Genomic DNA, 22084 nt, shown 5'->3' with positions numbered 1-22084 from the left:
GTGTATATGTGTGTGTGTGTATGTGTGTGTGTGTGTGTGTGTGTGTGTGTGTGTGTGTGTGTGGTGGTTGTGGTGGTGGTTGTGTGTGTGGGTGTGTGTTTGTGGTGTGGTGGTGGTGTGCGTGTGTGTGTGTGTGTGGTGGTGGTGGTGGTGTGTGTGTGTGTGTGGTGGTGGTGGTGGTGGTGGTGGTGGTGTGTGTGTGTGGTGTATACTATATAAGGGTGTTTAGGTAGTATGGTGAACTTTACTCACTGGTACTTGTCAGGTAAATCTGGCCCTGCCATACTTCACACGTCGGTATGTATGGGGTGTGAGGGAGCAGTCCTTATTGTTTGGTTGAGTAAGAATGCACGCGCATACCCTAAACACCTATCCCTACTCTGCACACTCCTTCCCGAATATCATTCTGGACATAACATCGGGCAGTAATTATATTTATCTACATATTGGTAGACAGTAATGCTTCATCATCCCTGTTAAGACATTTTAAACGTAATTTTGTCTTTTGTAATATCTACAATTGTAAATGTCGATTTTTAATTGTCATCGTGTATGCCCCACACTATCGTATGTTTATGTCAAGTAACTGTTAAAAGTAGGTCGTAATTAAACATATTCAAAAAACCAGAGCAGAGTGCTGTTTTCATTTTCGCACCAGGCTACAAATAAATGAATGAATAAATATGCCAGAGATTAGCTCATTTTTCTCGTATTCAAATCGTGCTGTTTTATCGCCAGAAAAATATTCAGAATACCTCCAGCTATATTTAAAAGGGTTCAATTTGATTAAATAGTATTATTGCTTCCCAATACAGAATTGAATGGAGTTTTGTTTTTTCCCTTTTTTACATGAAACACGCTGTCTTGTAAGTAAAGACTTTGAAATATATGTGGTATATACCTAAGCTATTCGGAACATTTGAGTTCCGAGTGTTGGATTTGATCTACAGGCTAACTCGTCGGCAGACACATTCTTATCACCTGCTTGCCAGAAAACCTACATTAAAACCGACCTTTCATAGCTCTAGTCACGAGGTCGTTAACATATTTACGTCAATATGTACTGCCTGTTTTATCATTGAATATTCGACTCTTTGAACGACTTAACTTTAATGTGATTGTCGTTTTTAGGAGCAGACATGTTATTGAAGGGATAATTCACATGTCTGAATGGACGATTTAAGTACAGTGATTCACGAAGGAGCCAAACACAGGTATGACAAGCGAATCCGAACTTGCTGAAAACGGAAGAGCGCATCGGGACATGAATTCCGGAAGTGACGATATGTCTGACGTAAAATTGCTGGACGGTGGCTATGGATGGGTGGTTGTTGGCGCGAGTTTCTTTAACATGTTCTGCCTGGATGGACTTATTGGGATATATGGTCTCCTGTATCCAGAGTTTCTCCTCCATTTTGGGGCCGAGCCTGCCATCACTGCTCTTCCCGGCTCCATAATGGTTGGTATGTCATGTTTAGTAGGTAAGTGTCCATGTAATCACCGCCAAATACAAACTTATATAAAATTGTTCTTCTCGATCCTTATCACCAACATTCATACGTTAAATTTGATATCAATGTTTATAGGTCCTGTCTGCAGCAAGTTGATTCGAAGGTTCGGATTTCGCCGGGTGACAGTGTTAGGAGCATGTGTTACCAGTGTTGGGCTTTTATGTAGCTATGCAACTCACTCAATTGCAGTCTTCTTTGTCACACACGGGATAATCACAGGTAGGAGGTTTCGTCCCAAAGTGACTTGACACGAAATTAATCGTGTAATTGTGAATTCGCGTCAAGTTCCTGTGTTTCGTCAGAGATAGTAGGAATATATTGTAAGGATTATGCAACGACACGCAAGTTAATATCAATGGAAATAAACAAGCACGTATAAGGTTTATGTCAGATAATGAATATTGAATGACTAAAATTCATTATTCGACTGTTTCGACCATGTAAAGGTTGAAATTAAGCAGGCGAATGAGGAAAAATATTCGTAGATAAAAACCTTTTCTATTGATTGATGTCTGCATGTGTATACGATTGGAGTACAATATCTTTAACGAACGAGTTGATATTATTGGATCACTCTCATTTGGCATAGAGATCTGTATCCAAGCAGTTCCTGCTTTGATGATTTGGACGTCGAGCCTGTTGTATTGGACCAGGAATTCAAGAATCTAACGTGAGGATGACATATGTTAGTCATCTTTGTTGGGTATCGTTAATGTCGACACGATTCATACCCATAACCCCTTGATTCAGTTTGTTTTTACCTTTCAGGAACTGGATGTAGCCTGTTCTATTTGCCGTCTGTCACTTTGGTTAATACGTATTTTGACAGGAAGCGTGGTGTTGCGCAAGGCATTATTACTGCCGGAAGTGGATTAGGTGTCATCGTCCTACCTCCTGTGACGAAGTTTTTGATTGGTTATTACGGCTGGAGAGCAACTATTTTATTATGGGCGGGCTTCGTTCTCAATATATGTGTCTCCGGTCTATTGATGCGACCCCCTCCTCCTACACAGGGAGATACCAACAGACACGGAAAACCGATAAACTTGGAGACGAAACCACATAATCATTCTCTTTCTTCATCTAAACAAGGGAATGAACAATTACAGTCGTTTTCATATCTGCATGAAAATGATTGGATACAGACCGAGGGAGTACGGAATCAATTTATCTACTTTAAGAATAGAGGTCATTCAAGCACCCGTAGTCTTCCGCAATGCTACATCGACAAAAATGAAAATTCATCGGCTCATCTTGGTCTTTATCGGTCTCTTCAGTGTGTTCATCATCCCAAACCTAAGCAATACGAACAGGTTTCAATGTACGCACAAAATATGCTTGACAGAAAAGATATTTTTCTAACCGGAAGTACAAACATATTAAAATCAAACACATCCAATAAGTATATCCAATCAAAACGTGTCGAGGAAATGGAAGGAACAGATCATATTTGCGCAGAAATCGAGTCTTGTATGACGTCAGAGAATGACGTAAGTCACGGCTTGTGTAGAGGATCGTGTAAACCGTTTACCACGGATCCAGCTTTTCTCCTTCTTGTGGCGGGGTCTGCCCTAGCTCAGATGGCGCAACACATTCCAATGACATTCATGGCCGAATACAGTGAACTCATTGGACTAGACGGCCAGGACATCGCTACACTCTTCATTCTCTTTGGTGAGTATTTTGTTCTATATCTGATTTGATTTGATCTGTAAACGCAACACAACACCGAACATTTTCTTTGGTAATCGCCTGGAGACAAAGTTTAAGAAAAAGTGATAGGAATATAGTAGCATTATTCTTCGGTCAACAATATATAGCACAGCTATAGACGTTACCGAATGTTGGCGTTTCTCAACACATAAAATACAAATATTCCTTGGCTATGGGCTACATGTCGGGTAGTGTTAGATCATTTCACCGTCGCCAATAATATACTATATCGCGTTATCCTGTTGACACGACTCTGTGTGTTGGATTGCATTTTGTCAACGCAACTGGTTTGCGCTGGAGCGTATGCTGGAGTGTAATGCTTGCTCAACTGGTGTGCCAGTAATTTCCTTTCGGAAAACTAGTTCTCTGTGCCATATTGAAATATCGCAACAGACAGAAAGATGTACCCACCATTCAGTAATCTCGTTTTATCATACTAGCCAATGTCGTGACACTATGAAATATGAATTACGTTTGATTGGAGCATACAAAAGAATTTCAGTTGATCCTGTCCGAGCACAAGATTTTAAAGTGGTATTTTTTGGGGGGAAATGCCCTATATATGAACAACGTTTTGTCTGTGTCCTATGTTTTCAGTCATTATATTTTATCTATTTCTTTATTCATTTTTATGTTTGTAGGTAATGTAATCAAATCTTTATGTTCAGGTGTGGTTAGTATTGCGGGCAGACTCGTGTGCGGGCTGTTGGCCTCAATCCAGATGTTCGGTCCGCTGTTTGTCTGCAACTTCGGCACTGTGGCATGTGCTGTAGCCTGCTTCCTATTTTGGTTGTGTACAACATTTGAGACACTAGTAGTTTTTATTTCAGTCTACGGATTCTTTGTTGGTGAGCATAACATCACATTGCAGTTTAATTTTCCAATCGCTAATGCTGCATCAACACCCTACACAGCCAGGTAAACTTCATCTTAGATACCCCAGGGTTACAATCACTATCGCTCTTTGCATCCCTCGAACATAGCATGGCGAAATCGAAGGTGCAATGTTTCGTCCTGTGACTTACATCAAACGAATTTCGGGGTCGTATAACGGTATATTGTAATGGCTTTGAGGTTAACTGTCGTTCTTTTGTAACGGAGCGTATCAGCCTGTGAATGGTCTGTTTCTTTCTCATTGAACCAATGAAATTACTTCGCTTGTGCCTTCAATTTCGTCATGACATGTTCCAGGGGTGGAGAGAACGAAGGTGATTGTAACCCCTGGAGTATCGAGGAGGGGTGAATTTCGCGTTTTCTTAATGAAGAAAACGAGTATCAAAAGTCCTCATCTGTATTTGAGTACTCGATATGGCTAATGTAATGGCGCACTATTAACGTAATTGCATTTCACCAAGACGGTTGGTTTTTCATTTCTCTGCAAACGGAAGTGAAAAACTTTGTAGTCACCTGCCCAGCCAGGTGGGTTTTCCCTGGGTATTCGGGTTTCCTCCAACAATAAGACCTCTCACCATTCCCTCTGGACCAGTAAGAGTCTTTATTACACAAACATAAGTTGGAGTGATTTGTTTAGCACTTTTTGTAAAATATGTTTAGTTTTGATTGCAAATTGCGGCCGTTTGCATGACGTGTCACGTGCAGGATGGTGATAGGATAATGTCACACTCTATATATGTTTATATATATTACTGTGTTAGATTACTGCAGACTGCATATGCTTCGAAATGACGATGAAATTTCAAATGCATTTAAACCAATGCAAAATGTCGGCGAATGAATCTTCAATACCTCATCATTTAACAATTGGACTTCAGCTTACATTGACCGGAACGTAGACGGTGGGAGATATATTTTGCCAGATTTGTTAACGTTTAAACAGTTTATACCGGAATCTGTCGATTGCTTTGTGTTTTAACGGGTGCTGTATGAAGAACATACTACAGTTACATAACGTAAACTCATCTCATGGAACAACTCACTCCTATATTGTCCCTGCTGACACGGAATCTATTAAAGTGGAATCTAGCATTGATCATATCATGGACAGTAAACAATTCTTCTTGGTCGGAAACTGTTTTTTTGTATCATCCATGTTTTGGCGCCATGTGAAGCCCATGACCTTCAGGTTAAGTTATGTATGAGTTGTGTAAACTAGTACAGAAACAATTTAAGGAATATGTTTTTACAATACATGTTTACTAATTCAGCACTTACATCACACTGAATCCTGTGACGATTAATACAGAAACCATGATGTGTGATGTTTTTTCTTTACAGGGTTCCCGTTTCCCACACAACCACTGATTACAGTAGAATACGTCGGATTAGACAATCTTACATTAGCGTTCGGTCTCATCATCATGGCTAAAGGCCCTGCCGCCATGGCAGGTCCACCAATGGCTGGTAAGAATTTAAAACACAATAACTTAGAACTCAACTGGTCCAATCTGCTTTCCTATATGTGCATATTCTGTATTATTGATTGACCTATTTTAGATATAAATACATGCAGCCAACAAGGGCACATTTTAGTTACTAAATAAAAGGAGGCAGTTATTCACCTTGGATAGGTATCATTGTTTAGTGACTTTTTCTTTGTTCACGTGTAGAATGATAATAACCAGATAAATATACGTGTGTTTTAAATATTTCAATTGTAACATACGACAAGCATTCCTTAATTGTAAGGCCAAACAATAACCTTTATAGGTGAAATGTTTTCTTCGAGTTTGTAAGCATAAATTGAATAGATGGTATTTGTGTGACATTAGGATAGCCACACTGTCATCTTCGTCAGATAAATGACAAATGTATATGTACTGAATTAAATAGTGTACGAGATGGTGATGAAATCAGGCGTTCCGGCTGTATTATGATCCTATGTATGGTACACAGATCAGAGATTTTTTTGGACTATCAACCCTCCAAAATAGTGTTTTTTTCTGATAGGTTATGTAATCATTTCTTATTTGTGTGAACTGAATTGTTCTAACGGGTTTTTGACGGAGCCAAAAGGTTTTTGAATTTAAACGCAATAGTGGCATTAGAGTTCAATGTTACAGCAAATCTGGTGTGAAACACAGCTACTAGTATTTGCTTTCCAATTCAGGAATATTATAATTCTTTTGGATGTTAACTCGTCCAAAATTTCCGTTAAGACGGTCTCTTGTATATTTTAAATACTGAGATCACTTTTGAGCAATTTGATTCCCGACTATTAACAATATTCGGCTTCAGCTGAAGAAGTGAGTACAGACTGGCTTCATCTAAACCAACTGTATACGCTAGCTTTGACAAACCTTTGTTTTCGTTTTTAGTTTCTTCAGCGAAGCTTTCAATCGTAAATACTAGCATTTTTTATGTGACTTTAATTAATTTTTTTATTCAGGTAGCTTGTACCAGCTCACTCAGAGCTATATTTACTCCGTTATATTTGCTGGCGGTCCCCTCCTTCTCTCGGCGGCTGTCATGTCACTGATGCCTTTTGTTGGGAAGCGTCGCTATAACACAAAGGAGGGTCCAGACACTGTTGTCACGTCATCCAGTTCCTGTTGTAATGGCAGGCAAATTTGAATTTGCTCGACCTACCTTTTATCTATTTAACACGTTTTACCTGAAAAAATAACGCCAACATTAAGGACAACGCAGCACCAAATCCTCGACACGGTCTGTTGGTTTTAAATCTTTGGTAGTTCGAAGTCAGCTAGAATATGTTCACTTGTAAAGCTTATGTATCGACGTTTATAACCTTTACCACGATGTAGCATTAATGCTAACATTCTATTGCGTGACAAATCCTCATGTATTAAATCTTTGTATTGGTTTTGTGACGACTGTGCTCGTTGTATCACAGTTTGTGAATAACACTCGAAGTATAAAGGATGATCTCACAAATAAAGACAGAAATGCTAAAATTAAAAAGCAAATAAAAACAACTTCTAGATTCAGGGCCATGAGTTTCTCTGTGGCTATTTTATCAGAAAGAATTCTATAGTAGGCTGATGTATTAAGCACACCATTTTATTACTAGTCGAAAATTGATTCCTGAATTTTACATTCAATGAGGTTAATGCCTGGGAGTCTACCTCAATCCATTGAAAGTATTACAACTAAAAGTAATGTTTATTTTTATTTCATCTTGATGGGTGAAGCCACGACAGATTTTGAAAATGATTTAAATGTTTGTAATTGTACAAGTCTCCAATAGTGATCTTGTGTCTTTGTGCCAACCAATCTATAAATTTGTGAATAAAGGATTTTATATCTACCTTAACGTTGTATTTTCGCCCACCATTAGGAATATTTAATTCCTGTAAGGACCCCATTGGTATAATTCTGTAGCATTTTAATGAGCTCTTTCAATTAAAGCTGCATGAAATATCCTCCCTTGGATATCATGGACGAAACTGTACCATAATACAAAGTACACAACTTTGATTTTCACTGATCCCCATGTCAGATGACATCAATGAAGCAGACTAAACTTACCCTTCTGAAACGCTGGTTCTGTTTTGCGGCTATGTAATGTGCATCTGTGCGCAAATTGCCTATTTTGGGTTACAATATGATGTTATTTTCACAGGTCAATCCTTGGCTTCAAAATTTAGACACACATCACTGAAAGTCCTAGAAGGATGAAACAGCTGTATGATGCACTTCAATCCATTGTTTGACTCTTCAAAAGGCGATGTTCACTTTCGCGTCTTTTGTTAAATCTAAGAACTCCGTGGGAATGGTCTTTTTGGTGACCAATTCAGTTGAAGCCATCATTATCTACAAGCTTTTCTTTTCAAAATATTACTCTCCCATTCGTTATCAGTCGAGAAAGATGACACGACATTGATCCACTGTCATGTCATGAAAGGTGGATTCCTGTTGGTTGTGTCCTTAATTGAAGGAAAACATTTTTTCTGAATTACTTCATCATGTTTCTCTACATCTTGCTGTTCAGTGTTTAAATCCAGACATTTTCGGGGTTTTTATGCTGGTTGCGTGGTATTTGTTCTTTACCGATTCATTTTTTTTCAGATTGCTAGCTCTTTGGTAACTTTAGGCAGATCGTCAATTCATGCAAGTTGCCTTTAGTTATAAAGCCATTCCTTATTTACGGTAGAGCATCAACCGTTTCTTCTTTTTGGTTGGTACCGTTTCCGATCAAATCAAATGAATGCAAGACAACTTGTTGTTGTTGAGTAAAGCCAATGGCAAACAATCCTCCCCCAATTTGCCGTCAAGATGATTTGTTGTCAGTCAAGATGTAGCACTTGAGGCAACAGTCAGATGATTTCAAATTATGGTTTCATTGAATGTTGTAGGAGGTTTTATCTGTGTATTGTCTGTCAATGGTTATTTTTTGTGACTCCCAACACTATTCTTGTGACTCCTTCTAGCTCAACACTATTCTTGTGACTCCTTCTAGCTCAATAATATTCTTGTGACTCCTTCTAGCTCAATATTATTCTTGTGACTCCCTGTAGCTCAACACTATTCTTGTGACTCCTTCTAGCTCAATACTATTCTTGTGACTCCTTCTAGCTCAACATTATTCTTGTGACTCCTTCTAGCTCAATACTATTCTTGTGACTCCCTGTAGCTCAACACTATTCTTGTGACTCCTTTTAGCTCAACACTATTCTTGTGACTCCCTGTAGCTCAACACTATTCTTGTGACTCCTTCTAGCTCAATACTATTCTTGTGACTCCTTCTAGCTCAACATTATTCTTGTGACTCCTTTTAGCTCAACACTATTCTTGTGACTCCCTGTAGCTCAATACTATTCTTGTGACTCCCTGTAGCTCAATACTATTCTTGTGACTCCCTGTAGCTCAACATTATTCTTGTGAATCCTTCTTCCTCCATACTATTCTTGTGAATCCTTCTTCCTCAATACTATTCTTATGACTCTTTCTAGCTCAATACTATTCTTGTGACTCCTTCTAGCTCAATACTATTCTTGAGACTCCTTCTAGCTCAACACTATTCTTGTGACTCCTTCTAGCTCAGCATTATTCTTGTGACTCCTTCTAGCTCAATACTATTCTTGTGACTCCCAGTAGCTCAATACTATTCTTGTGACTCCTTCTAGCTCAATAATATTCTTGTGAATCCTTCTTCCTCAATACTATTCTTGAGACTCCTTCTAGCTCAATACTATTCTTGTGAATCCTTCTAGCTCAATACTATTCTTGTGACTCCTTCTAGCTCAATATTATTCTTGTGACTCCTTCTAGCTCAACACTATTCTTGTGACTCCTTCTAGCATAATACTGTTCTTGTCACTTCTTCTAGCTCAATATTATTCTTGTGACTCCTTCTAGCTCATTATTATTCTTGTGACTCCCTGTAGCTCAATACTATTCTTGTGACTCCTTCTAGCATAATACTGTTCTTGTGACTTCTTCTAGCTCAATATTATTCTTGTGACTCCTTCTAGCTCATTACTATTCTTGTGACTCCCTGTAGCTCAATACTATTCTTGTGACTCCTTCTAGCTCAATACTATTCTTGTGACTCCTTCTAGCTCAATACTATTCTTGTGACTCCTTCTTCCTCAATACTATTCTTGTGACTCCTTCTAGCTCAACTTTGTTCTTGTGACTCCTTCTAGCACAACATTATTCTTGTGACTCCCTGTAGCTCAATACTATTCTTGTGACTCCTTCTAGCTCAACATTATTCTTGTGACTCCCTGTAGCTCAACACTATTCTTGTGACTCCTTCTAGCTCAATTCTATTCTTGTGACTCCTTCTAGCTCAATACTATTCTTGTGACTCCTTCTAGCATAATACTATTCTTGTGACTCCTTCTAGCTCAATACTATTCTTGTGACTCCTTCTAGCTCAATATTATTCTTGTGACTCCTTCTAGCTCATTACTATTCTTGTGACTCCCTGTAGCTCAATACTATTCTTGTGACTCCTTCTAGCTCAATACTATTCTTGTGACTCCTTCTAGCTCAATACTATTCTTGTGACTCCTTCTAGCTCAATACTATTCTTGTGACTCCTTCTAGCTCAATACTATTCTTGTGACTCCTTCTAGCTCAATACTATTCTTGTGACTCCTTCTAGCTCAACACTATTCTTGTGAATCACTATTCTTGTGACTCCTTCTAGCTCAACTTTGTTCTTGTGACTCCTTCTAGCACAACATTATTCTTGTGACTCCCTGTAGCTCAATACTATTCTTGTGACTCCTTCTAGCTCAACACTATTCTTGTGACTCCCTGTAGCTCAACACTATTCTTGTGAATCCTTCTTCCTCAATACTATTCTTGTGACTCCTTCTAGCTCAATAATATTCTTGTGAATCCTTCTTCCTCAATACTATTCTTGTGAATCCTTCTAGCACAACATTATTCTTGTGACTCCCTGTAGCTCAATACTATTCTTGTGACTCCTTCTAGCTCAACACTATTCTTGTGACTCCTTCTAGCTCAATAATATTCTTGTGACTCCTTCTAGCTCAATACTATTCTTGTGAATCCTTCTAGCTCAATACTATTCTTGTGACTCCTTCTAGCTCAATAATATTCTTGTGACTCCTTCTAGCTCAATATTATTCTTGTGACTCCTTCTAGCTCAACTTTGTTCTTGTGACTCCTTTTAGCTCAATACTATTCTTGTGACTCCTTCTAGCTCAACATTATTCTTGTGACTCCTTCTAACTCATTACTATTTTTGTGACTCCTTCTAACTCAACACTATTTTCGTGACTCCTTCTATCTCAACACTATTCTTTCAAGACTTTTCAAGCTTGTTCATAGCCATCAAATCGACAAACACATTAATTAATGTTTTGTTTTGAAATTTGACACAAACTATTTAAACCTGTATTAAACTTCTCTCAAGTGATTTACTATTAACTTCATTGAAGGACAAGGTTGAAGTTCTTGGTTGTAAGTTTCTGACCCCATTGAAAAATATTTACTTGTGCACTTTATGGATTTAATGACTTCAATATGTGTTACTGTGCATAGTGGTTAGTTGCTGTTGATTTTGAGAATGAGACAATTTTAACTTGGAATGAAAAATTTACATGGTGGGTGTCATCAATAAAGATGAATACACTGTTTCTTTTAATTGCATGTTGTTTTAATCGCCTTACACCTTTTTATATGACTATACAAATCTTTCTTTTGTTCAAATTTTGTTGTCACTTCATTGACTTTGAGTTTGAAATAAGTGTCTGTGGACATGTTGGTATTTTCTTCTGTTCTGTTATACAGTAATATCTGAAAAATAATCTTAAGTTGTAACCTCTGTTTTCAATCCTTTAATCAAGTGTGATTTAGTATATACACATTTTTATCATAACAAAACTAATACACAGCAAATATGATATTTTATCTACAAAAAAAGAAGCTGACACACAGATATTCATTACTCTCATACTCCTACATATACATATATCATCAAATAATTTTTCACCAACTCTGTATGCCTCACCAAACTTTTACATATCTGCATAGGCAGTTTCTACTGTTACTCTTTTCCAGGTAAGACAACATACTCTTCAATACCTAAACTGATGCCTCACACAATTCCTTTTCAATCTAAGTTCTTGATATACATATATGTATCCACTCCATCCACATTCCATGTCTACCTCCCTCTGTGTCGTTACTCCAACAGGAGGTCCACCTCCTCAAGTGGTATTTGAAGCCTGAGTTCTTTTTCGATGATGAGGTCTGTAACATCGGTCACATTTTCTTCACCAAACATTGCCACGCCATCTAGGTACAGCACCTGACATAAACAGATCAATAAAAGTATTAATTTCCTCTCCTGACATCTTAAAACTCCAGTGAATGCAATTCAATACAGATAATAGCATTCTTCTTTATGGCAAACCTTGAAAATTGGCATGTCACTCCCATCATTGACATCCCAATATGATCTATGCTAACTTTGAGAAACATAAACTACTCCATCTATTCACGGTGGAAAGGATTATTGTTGGTACATATAATCTAGTGATGTCTCCTAAATCATACTAAAAAGGTTGTTCAGAGCTAAACAGAATAAACTGGATGACAGATGTGTCAGGATATAACATAGGTAAGGTTACAGAAGGTCAATAAAGAAGACGAGAGTGTTAACAAGGATAAGATGTAATCATGAAATACACAACAACATCAATTTGATAAAATACTGATGGTGAATTAAGTTGAACAAAAGACATGTGTAGTATATCTTTTGTGTGTTTTAGATTCCAACCTTGTTTAAGCATGCTTTAATCTGCTTTTTTTTTGCGACCAGTTTCATACCAGCTGTTTTGTTGTGCTTTTCCCTATCTTTGTCCTTTATCAAAATTGCTATATATTTTATTGCTTTGACAAGATAACTGCCTGGCCAAGCTGTATAATTGTTTGGGATTTATTCCTAACTTTGACCGTTTACATAATCTGCATCTTGTTCTTTCCAACTACCAGTGAAAGAATACTTGTTGTAAAAATGTTGCTTACCTTGGCCCAGGGACAATGCTGAAGAGCTTGATAAAACAACCCTTTGGCCCGCTCTCTTTTTCCGTACTTCATCTGATAATAAAATTCTAGTCTTTGGCAATTTTATAAAATGAATTCCTAGCAGGCAAAATAAAACCAGACATACTGTAGAATCTAAAAAAAAATTTGTTTGGCACGGTTTCAACTTCAATTTTATACGAAGACCACATGGAACATCAGAGTTCTCACTGTTGAACACTGTATGTAGGTAGACTATAAATAGTCTAATTTAAACACATGGAACATCAGAGTTATCACTGTTGAACACTGTATGTAGGTAGACTATAAATAGTCTAATTTAAACACATGGAACATCAGAGTTATCACTGTTGAACACTGTATGTAGGTAGACTATAAATAGTCTAATTTAAACACATGGAACATCAGAGTTATCACTGTTGAACACTGTATGTAGGTAGACTATAAATAGTCTAATTTAAACACATGGAACATCAGAGTTCTCACTGTTGAACACTGTATGTAGGTAGACTATAAATAGTCTAATTTAAACACATGGAACATCAGAGTTATCACTGTTGAACACTGTATGTAGGTAGACTATAAATAGTCTAATTTAAACACATGGAACATCAGAGTTATCACTGTTGAACACTGTATGTAGGTAGACTATAAATAGTCTAATTTAAACACATGGAACATCAGAGTTATCACTGTTGAACACTGTATGTAGGTAGACTATAAATAGTCTAATTTAAACACATGGAACATCAGAGTTATCACTGTTGAACACTGTATGTAGGTAGACTATAAATAGTCTAATTTAAACACATGGAACATCAGAGTTATCACTGTTGAACACTGTATGTAGGTAGACTATAAATAGTCTAATTTAAACACATGGAACATCAGAGTTATCACTGTTGAACACTGTATTTAGGTAGACTATAAATAGTCTAATTTAAACTCTATTTCCAAAAGATATAATAATCATGGCATCACTTGTAAAATCATATTTCTTTGGGAAAAAATGAAAATCAATGAAATAAGCAAGATACAATGAAAGTGGTGTACCTACCTCTGTATAAAGACAAGCACGCCACAACAGAGGACAGTTCCGAGTAAGATTGTTGTCCCTGCCAACATCACAGTAGCTCCTGATACGATGAATCATACTTGTCTCTGGAATCTTCACGTCTTCCCCTGTAGTCGGAGGATATTATCAAAACCAAACATAAGTGTTTCAGCAATCATAGACACAGACCTACAGCCTTATTTACCCCCGCAACTAAAAAAACAGGTCAGAGACTACATTCTTCATGACACTAAATACCATATTATGGTAGTTTAATATCAAAGTAATGGCCTTTTCATGTTTTAAATTGTAATCCACATTGTATACACTCAAATAAGCGTACTGACAGCAAATTTAAACCGGAATCTGTAGATATCATTTCCATTTTGTTGATGTTTCTTTGTTTATTGATTTTTTTTTGTTTACAAAATGCAAAATCTGTGAATGAGCCAACAATGAGCAGATACACACCCTGTTTCAAATAATTTTCCTTCTTCATTTGTTCTTCCAAGTCCTTAAGTTTTTGAACCTGAGACAATATGGCCATCATCAGAAGATTGGGTTGTGTTCCTTCCTTCAGGTGATGAGTAAAGAAACGATCAAGATGCCCTGAAACATTCATCTTCATTTCTGTCTGAGTAAACAGCCACAGGAAGTGAGAACTGTAAGGGAAGTCACTCAGAGCTGCATTAATGGCAGAACGCAAACAACTGAGGGGTGCAGATAAAGTCAACATATGACACAAAACCATTCGTACCTTTATCCTGTGTAGTTCCTCCAGAACTGTAAGACAGTTGGATGTCAGTGGTTCGCAGCGAGGCTGCTTTTTATCTGGGTCGAGGGATGGATGGTTAGAAAGAAGAAGTTGTATCTTGGACAATGCCCAGTCCACTATCCCTATACTCTCCTTCAACATGTCTACCTGAGTGAGCCAAGCATACAAAACACAACACCTGGTGAGCTCACAGAAGTGCTGTAATGTCAACACACATTTTCCACTACTTCCATGTACCTCAGTCTTCAGATTTTCTGCATAGCATTCTAACATTTTCCTCATTTTCTTCATGGTCCAAGAACAGATCAATGGATTCTCAAATGGAACTGGATCCTTTATGCTTTTTTCCTTTACAAGACACTGAAGGCCCCAGCGAGCCTCCTGAGAAGATTTTTCAGAATCTTTATCTAAGATCCTGTCTCCACATACCCGCAAATCTCCCGGTGGAAATTTTAGAATGATCTCTGTCAATATCCTGTGTAGTCGTACAAGTCCACATCTTGTCCCAGGGTCCACTTCAATAGCTGACCCTGATCCACTCTGCATTGACAAGGCCGTCTCTACCACTGGACGAGCCTCCAGCACTCCTCCAACTTCCCAGAGCTGAGCCGTGTATTCGCTCCACACAAACAAGTTACTCCTGTTTCTGGGCTCCTTCAACAGTGACTTACCAAACTTTTTAAGTTGTTTTAGACCACTGGGACTGTCCTTTATACATTGTTTAAAAAATCGTAGTCTTAATGTTGTAAGAACAGTATGTGAATTCACATCGTTTTCGAAATAGCTAACCATCTGTTCTAATAAGGAGTTGATATATGTTTTAAGATGTGGTGTCACTTTTATATCGCCATGACATTCGGGAAGCAGATTCTTGCTAAAGATCTGTGATACTCTGTCTAAGTTACACTGACAGTCAATGGATCTCACTGAGCTTATGATGAAGTCACTTGATGTGTCAACACCAAGAAATAACAAGAATTGTAAAACTGCTTCAAAATGGAGCCACTTGGGCAACGTAAACAGAACACCTGACACATCATCGAACAAAACCAAGCGTTCAACATCCTGGCAGTCCTCTTCTGTCTCATCTTTGGATACATCTGGTCTCCATGGTAACCAGTGAACAGACCCACGCAGAAGCTCCATGTTAAGCCATATCCTCCATTTTGGATCATTCCGCCCTAGCAGTTCTTGTTCCTCTTGTTCTATGTCTAAAAGAAGATATTTCTTGTTTACAAATGGATACAGGATTACTGTCCTATAACTGTCCTAAAAATGTATATGTTTTGGTGATTCAAAAATAACTCAATTATACTGTAAATATCTGGTCTCTTTTACTGGCGAAATTGTTTTTCTATTAAGACTTAAATACATTAAAATAAACAAATAAAGAGCATGCCTCACCATACTTGTTTTTGTATTTAAATTATGATCGATTATACTGCTGGTTGTGAAAAGACATTGTAAGTATAATTCTGAGGATTCTAGGTAGCTACACACGCAAGGCTTTTCCATTACTTGTGTTCAGCTCAATTATTGTGCCATTCAAGGGCAATACAGATGTTTCTACCTGGCGACGCATTGGTCAGATAGATAACATGTTATATAAAATGAAACAGATTACAGGTCCCCGGTAAGAGTTATGCCACAGAAGGGTTGATCTACGTTAAAGTCTCATTAATGAAGTTTTGGAGATACCATATTTGTCTTCAATTAAGCTACTACACCATTTGTTTAATGAGTGTGGAAAATTTGTATGGAGTCATCGTAAACGGTTTCTGAGATATACTCTGAAAACGAAGAAATCAGTGATTTTGATGTTTCCACAGTAACCAGAAAGATACTGAAACAGAAAACTGCTCCATAGTGAAAGGCACTACGAGATCACTTGATTGATGTGTGTAGAAAGTTTTGTGAAGTTATCTATTAGGCTTTTAATGATAATTTCTGGAAATACCCACAGACTGATGAATGAACATACAGTACCCATTTGTATATCCCCCTAGCACCAACCTTATTAAAATGATTACAATCCTGATATTACACCAGTACCTGTGTCAAGTGTCAAGGCAGCTGATGAGGGTAACTCTCCAGGATTTTCTGACCAGAACTGCCAGCCCTTAGCATTGTTCTCTCCCACCCTACTTATACCGCTGTCCCAGAAACTCTCAAATACATTCTGCTTGTCCTGGTGACCAGAACTTTCCAGTGAAGCAGGGCAATAAAGGTTGAACTCTAGCAGAGCCTGGAAACAGCCTACAGCCTTCTCCATATGGCCAGCTTGTCTTAAGAAACAGCAATACTGCACAAACAGATCTGTAATAAAAAGACAGCATGAAATAACTGGACATCATTGACATGCATTTCTGACAATGACAACCAATGAATTTGAGACACATCACAAATGTTTATTCAATGCTAGTCTTCATTTGCCAAGAAAGGCAAAAATGAAAGTGCTATATTATTTTACATACAATGTATGTATATCATATTACCATATACATCAAAAGATTCTTTGTTCTCTTTCCTCAGAAGTTTTTTGATTCAATCAAGCTCCTTCAGAAATTCCTTCAAGATCCTCTATTTCTCATGTCAAATTCACAGAATCATAAATCAAGGCTTTATGGAGTTTTAGAAGAAGTTGTTTGCAATTCTGAACCTATTTGACAGATATGATACATGTACAGACAAGGGTCTAGTAGGTAATTCATCCTGAGAAAGGCATGAATGCCCTTTATGCCAGTAAGAAGTTACTCACTAGATCAGGTGTCACTTACCTAACATGTTCCTGTCAAGCCCATCTGTAGACCCATGGGAGAACACTGACCCCTCTTGGTAGCCAATCAGCTTCTGTATACAGGTGCTGTAGAATTTACACACTCGTGTCACGGAAAAAGTGGCAAGGTGAGATTGATTGTACAAGAGGTATTGCCTCCACAGGGTGGTGTCTGTTGGATACACAAACAGAAGGCTTTCTAATTCCTTGTTCACCTCGGCTGCCTCCAAATTGCCTTGGCAAAGTTCTAGATATCTCAGTTTAAGAGAAACACATGATGAATTTGCCTCCATAGCCTTCTTAAGAATCATTACCTTTTTCTCATGAACGACCTGTTTTGGGAGCTTCTTAACATTCATACTTCCAGCATGGTCCTCATCTGATAAGTCCTCATATAAAAATCTATCTTGGAATTTAACAAATTCCAGCCAAAGTTTGACATCTTTTGGGTTTTCCCTTAAGCGTTTGTTGTAATCAGCATTCTTCTGCCATAACTCTGACCTCACTATAGGTTTGTTATCCTGTTGCGATTGAATCACTCCTGTACCTTGCACATAAGCCAAAGATTTCCCATCCATCAGCTGGTCACGTACATCACCCTTCAACTGGCCGTCCTCTTGGTTCTGATGTTCAGATTTGATCTTGTTGACAGATATGAATTCCTTTGCACTATCAGAACCACTCAAACAGTCCTTACTAATCGGGATGACTTCGTCTGGAGCTGATCTCGATAATTTTCGATTCTCTTTGTTGTAATACCTGTTGTGTGACTTGAATCGACTGCTCTGATCCTTTTGTTCTCTGAGAGACACTGCTAGCTGATCATCAGCAGCCAAACAAACATCAACATGTCTTTTGAATTTGGCAACATGTCTGTCAACCACTGATCCATATATATAGTTGTTTTTATTGGGCTTTCTATCAATCCGATAAGCATCCTCTGCCTCTAGTCCTGGTATCTCGTCAATAAACACTTTGTCACCGTGCTTGAACACCTTTGTTCTAAAATCAGATTAAAATGAAAAAATTAATGTAAGTTGTGATTAATTACGTTAATCCATTACTGTTTTAATCTGTTAACAGGATTCATAGTATTTTCAAAAATTTACAGGAAACAAAATATCAGATTAGGTTTATAAGGTATAGAAATATTTGGATCATTTGATAACATACAAAAGCCATTATCTTAGTCAATTTTCAAAGTATGCCTTGAGATTTCCGGCACAACAATAATTCCGGAAATGTCAATCGGAACATACTTTTACTTTCTGTCATGGAATGTTTCCTTTTAAGGAAAACTAGCGTCGGGGTTACCAGTGTATGTATTGCTGATATTTACTTTCCTAGTGTTTCCTTCTATATTAGAACTACCGGAAAAAAAACACAAAATGAAGTGGTATGAAATTCATATTGTCCATTCACATGCAAGATATCCAGTTCAGTGTAATTGAGAAACAGGGAGTAAGCTAGATGCAACTAGAACTGTAATCCTAATAAATGCTCTGAACAAGTTTAGGATTGGTGGTGACAACTTCTTTATTGATCAGTTATTGTTGTACAAATACTAAGGCAACTATATTCTTGTGAAATAACATTGAACGTGTGCAATACATGGTGGCTAATATTTCTGTGTAGCTTCATTGAAATCTAGACGGAGTTGTCTGCACAAATGTATTGTTTTACAGACAGACAAGATAATTCCAGTATACCCCTCCTAACTTTGTTGAAGGGGTGGAATATAATCAAGTACCAACTCCTTTATGTTAAACAATGCCACACTCTCTAACACCACAAACATTTAAAACCATAATTCCTTATATCTATGTCAGTAAAACCAAACAATCACTTAAGGTTAGAATACTTTCAATTTCTTGCCTCCTTAAAAAATTACATTGATAGATATTCAGAACTATCATCAGTTGTGAGATTCCTTACTGCTTTTTGGTGACATTACTATACTGGGGCACTGGACTCCTTGACCTTGACCTCCGATGTTTATGCTTCTTAGATTTGTGTTTATGTTTTTCCTTCTTTGTTTTCTTTCTGTGTTTTTTCACTTCATCTCCTGTAACAGATGATAATTCCTAATGAACATATTGATTTGTCTACCAAAGTATTCATCAACAAGCAAGAAACTTTTTTAATGTCCTGACAATGTCTTTTTGCTTGGTTTATAAAGTCATTCTGAGGTAGGGTCTCCATGTAGTATCAGAAGACTACCACACTGAACAACAAACAGGAGGCCCATTGTATTTTATCTAGAGCAATTAGGTTAAAATGTCTAGCCATAGACACAACCAGTTCAGCACAGAACACAAAACGTCATTGGTAGGGAGCAGAAAACTATGCACCTTGGATATTCACCTGAGGATACTTAGGTCAATGCTCTACCAACTAAACAATTGTGACCCCCTCCTGACAAGGTATTACAACAATCAGGTGATGGAATGAAGTACAAAGAATGCAATTTCGTACTACATCTTTGTTTATATTTTTTATGTCTTTGCAAATCAGGATTGTAAATTATCACATGCTTGTTTACCAGGTAAATGGATCAATGAAAAAAAAAAAACCCACACAAACAAAAAATGCTTCAGCATGTGGAAGCATAATTATAAAGATGTACACTGCATTATTGATGTTTCTTCAACAAATCTTAAGTAGTCATCTTGACAGGAACACAGACAGCTTTTCTGTTTTAAAAGATTGTTACAAGTTACAATGACTAATATGGATAATAATATATATGCTAAGTATTGTTATGGTTATCATTTTAACTTAATAACTAGTCTTTCTGCCTGATGAAGTTATGCAACTTAACTGACCTCAATTGACTAAATCAATTTCTTTTTTTACAAACAATCTGATGAACATTTTACAGCCTTACTCTCAGTTTCTTCGTCGTTTGTGCCACTCCTCTCATCATCTGCTTTCCACCTCTTAGATCTAAAAGTTATTGAATTAGTAAATGTTATTAAATCAGTAATCATATAGTACATAAAAACACAATGCCACATGGCTGTAGTTTATATAAATATTTATTGAAAATGTAATTATAATTTCCTTTTAATAAATCTTTTTTTAGCTCTTTGCAATTTATTCTGTTTTTTTTTAACTAAAGAAATTTTCAAATATTCAATAAAAAGCATTAATAATTAAAAAACATACTTAGTATGACCTTTGGGTGAGTGATCTTGGTTGTCACAGGAAATCTCTGATGAAGCAGTTGTCTCTATTGGAGAATCGTGTACCTTTTTGATATTCTTTTGTTCATGTTCTGGCTTGTAACTACTGTTACTCAGCCAGTCAAAATTACCTGGGGTCAAAACAGAGAGAAAAATAAATAAAAAAAAATTGTTGGTTTATTGTTGTGTCAACATAAAGAGTCATTTGAGTAGAAGCTGGTGGCTACCTCACTGAACAACATGCAGGAGGCCCATCAGATGTTATCTAAATCAATTGAGGTAAAAGTGTCTAGCCTAAGGACAAAACTGCTATAGCACTGGAAATCGGTGATTTCAGATTCCTGAGCAAATAAAACTGTCTTGAGAAGGAATTAAACCACTTTAGTCTAGTAATACATTTTACTGAAGCACCAAGATACTGCAGCTGTTTGCAAATAAGTAAGGAAAATTTTGTCTGAGGATCAAAATTATGAAAATGTTTATTATTACTGCTATAGCAGGAAAGGAGTAGTGTGTACCTGCTACAGCTTGAACCAGCTGTGACCCCTGGTATACTTACTGGTCCATTGCTGATTGACTAAACAGAAATTTTCACTAGAGGGAAGCTATAAGACTACCTTATTCTAATTCCTATATAATGTATGGTTAAAACCGACCACACTTCCCATTTGTAATATATTGAGCCAAAACAACACATCAATCCAAATTCTCCAGCTCCAAAAAGTCTTTCAGTAACTTGCACTTTGAAAAGGCTATGGCACCAAATGTAACATTAAATGAACCCTGTTTCTCTTCCTGGGATCGAACCACTGATCCAGTGCTTACTGGTCCACTACTCTACCTATTGAACTGAAGGAACATTCCCACTAGCAAGAAGATAGAAAGCAAGTCTACTCTTACATTATGTACAATTAAAGCCTGCCACACTCAAACAAAACTACACAAATTAGCCACCACAAATGTATATATATATAGACTTGATAAAATGCCTTGCAAACTTGAGAGGATATACAAATTATTACAGTAATCATGTTTCATAATCAAGTAACTGGTCATATTCATGACATCTATCAGACAATATCCTTTCAAAATATTTCTTATTGACAACTGAATGTCTATCAATAAAATGGTGACTGAATTTAATGTAATGATTGTGTGAGGGCAGAGCGTCAACATATAGTTATTATGCTACTTAAATGAGTAGTATCTTCGTATCATGATATTTCCGATTCCTGTCATTCTAAAATCAATCAAACGATCAAAATTCCTTTTAGAAATAAATGTATTATTTACACAAATTCACAATCGTTTTAATTAATAGTAGCAAACTTGATAAATAATAGAGTATCGGCGTACGTTCTCAAACGTTAAGTTGAAACTGAAAGTAGCGTTTTAAAGTAATGTCTACTGTCCAAAATTTGTCATTTACCTGGAGAAACCAGATGTTCTGGTGTACCTATCTGTACATCAGCAGCCGGGAATAACTTCTGCGGACGTTCTGTTTCTCCTGCCTGGTCTAATATTGGGAAAAGCGGCATTTTGCATCACGACTTACTGTTATAGAATGGTAAAACAAACCGGAAGCGCAATGTGACATCGTGATGAATTAGACGCTTTCATGTTTTT

General features: G+C 37.2%; 2 protein-coding genes across 2 annotated transcripts; one reads left to right on the top strand and one right to left on the bottom strand.

The window, feature by feature from the left end:
* The first annotated feature begins 1216 nt into the window (after window positions 1–1216).
* On the top strand, window positions 1217–6892 carry LOC132555974 (monocarboxylate transporter 14-like). Its single transcript, XM_060220361.1, has 6 exons — window positions 1217–1481; window positions 1587–1730; window positions 2280–3185; window positions 3893–4072; window positions 5460–5585; window positions 6571–6892. The coding sequence occupies exons 1-6, from the start codon at window positions 1217–1219 to the stop codon at window positions 6753–6755; spliced, it is 1806 nt and encodes a 601-aa protein (XP_060076344.1). The 3' UTR covers window positions 6756–6892.
* A 4451-nt stretch (window positions 6893–11343) lies between these two features.
* LOC132555973 (nuclear exosome regulator NRDE2-like) lies at window positions 11344–21996 on the bottom strand. The gene is made up of 10 exons (XM_060220360.1): window positions 21888–21996; window positions 20442–20589; window positions 20161–20219; window positions 19209–19338; window positions 17275–18275; window positions 16550–16813; window positions 14194–15708; window positions 13726–13850; window positions 12651–12722; window positions 11344–11931 (listed from the first exon to the last, which is right to left on the bottom strand). The coding sequence occupies exons 1-10, from the start codon at window positions 21994–21996 to the stop codon at window positions 11806–11808; spliced, it is 3549 nt and encodes a 1182-aa protein (XP_060076343.1). The 3' UTR covers window positions 11344–11805.
* Between the last annotated feature and the right edge of the window lie 88 nt (window positions 21997–22084).

Source organism: Ylistrum balloti, unplaced genomic scaffold, assembly GCF_031769215.1.
Source record: "Ylistrum balloti isolate Yb309-2 unplaced genomic scaffold, AGI_CSIRO_Ybal_v1 Utg370532, whole genome shotgun sequence".
NCBI lineage: Eukaryota > Metazoa > Mollusca > Bivalvia > Pectinida > Pectinidae > Ylistrum > Ylistrum balloti.
Note: the sequence above shows the minus strand (reverse complement) of the source record. Positions and strands in the feature narration are given on the sequence as shown.

Bases quoted from the DNA above. Each gene is read 5' to 3' on its own strand.
- LOC132555973 (XM_060220360.1), bottom strand. From the start codon at position 21,996: ATGCCGCTTTTCCCAATATTAGACCAGGCAGGAGAAACAGAACGTCCG. The intron at 20,220-20,441 runs GTATGTTTTTTA...AATAACTTTTAG, and splicing joins TCACCCAAAGGTCATACTAA to ATCTAAGAGGTGGAAAGCAG. The intron at 19,339-20,160 runs GTAAGGCTGTAA...CATCTGTTACAG, and splicing joins AAACGACGAAGAAACTGAGA to GAGATGAAGTGAAAAAACAC.
- LOC132555974 (XM_060220361.1), top strand. From the start codon at position 1,217: ATGACAAGCGAATCCGAACTTGCTGAAAACGGAAGAGCGCATCGGGAC. The intron at 1,482-1,586 runs GTAAGTGTCCAT...CAATGTTTATAG, and splicing joins TGGTATGTCATGTTTAGTAG to GTCCTGTCTGCAGCAAGTTG. The intron at 3,186-3,892 runs GTGAGTATTTTG...CTTTATGTTCAG, and splicing joins TACACTCTTCATTCTCTTTG to GTGTGGTTAGTATTGCGGGC.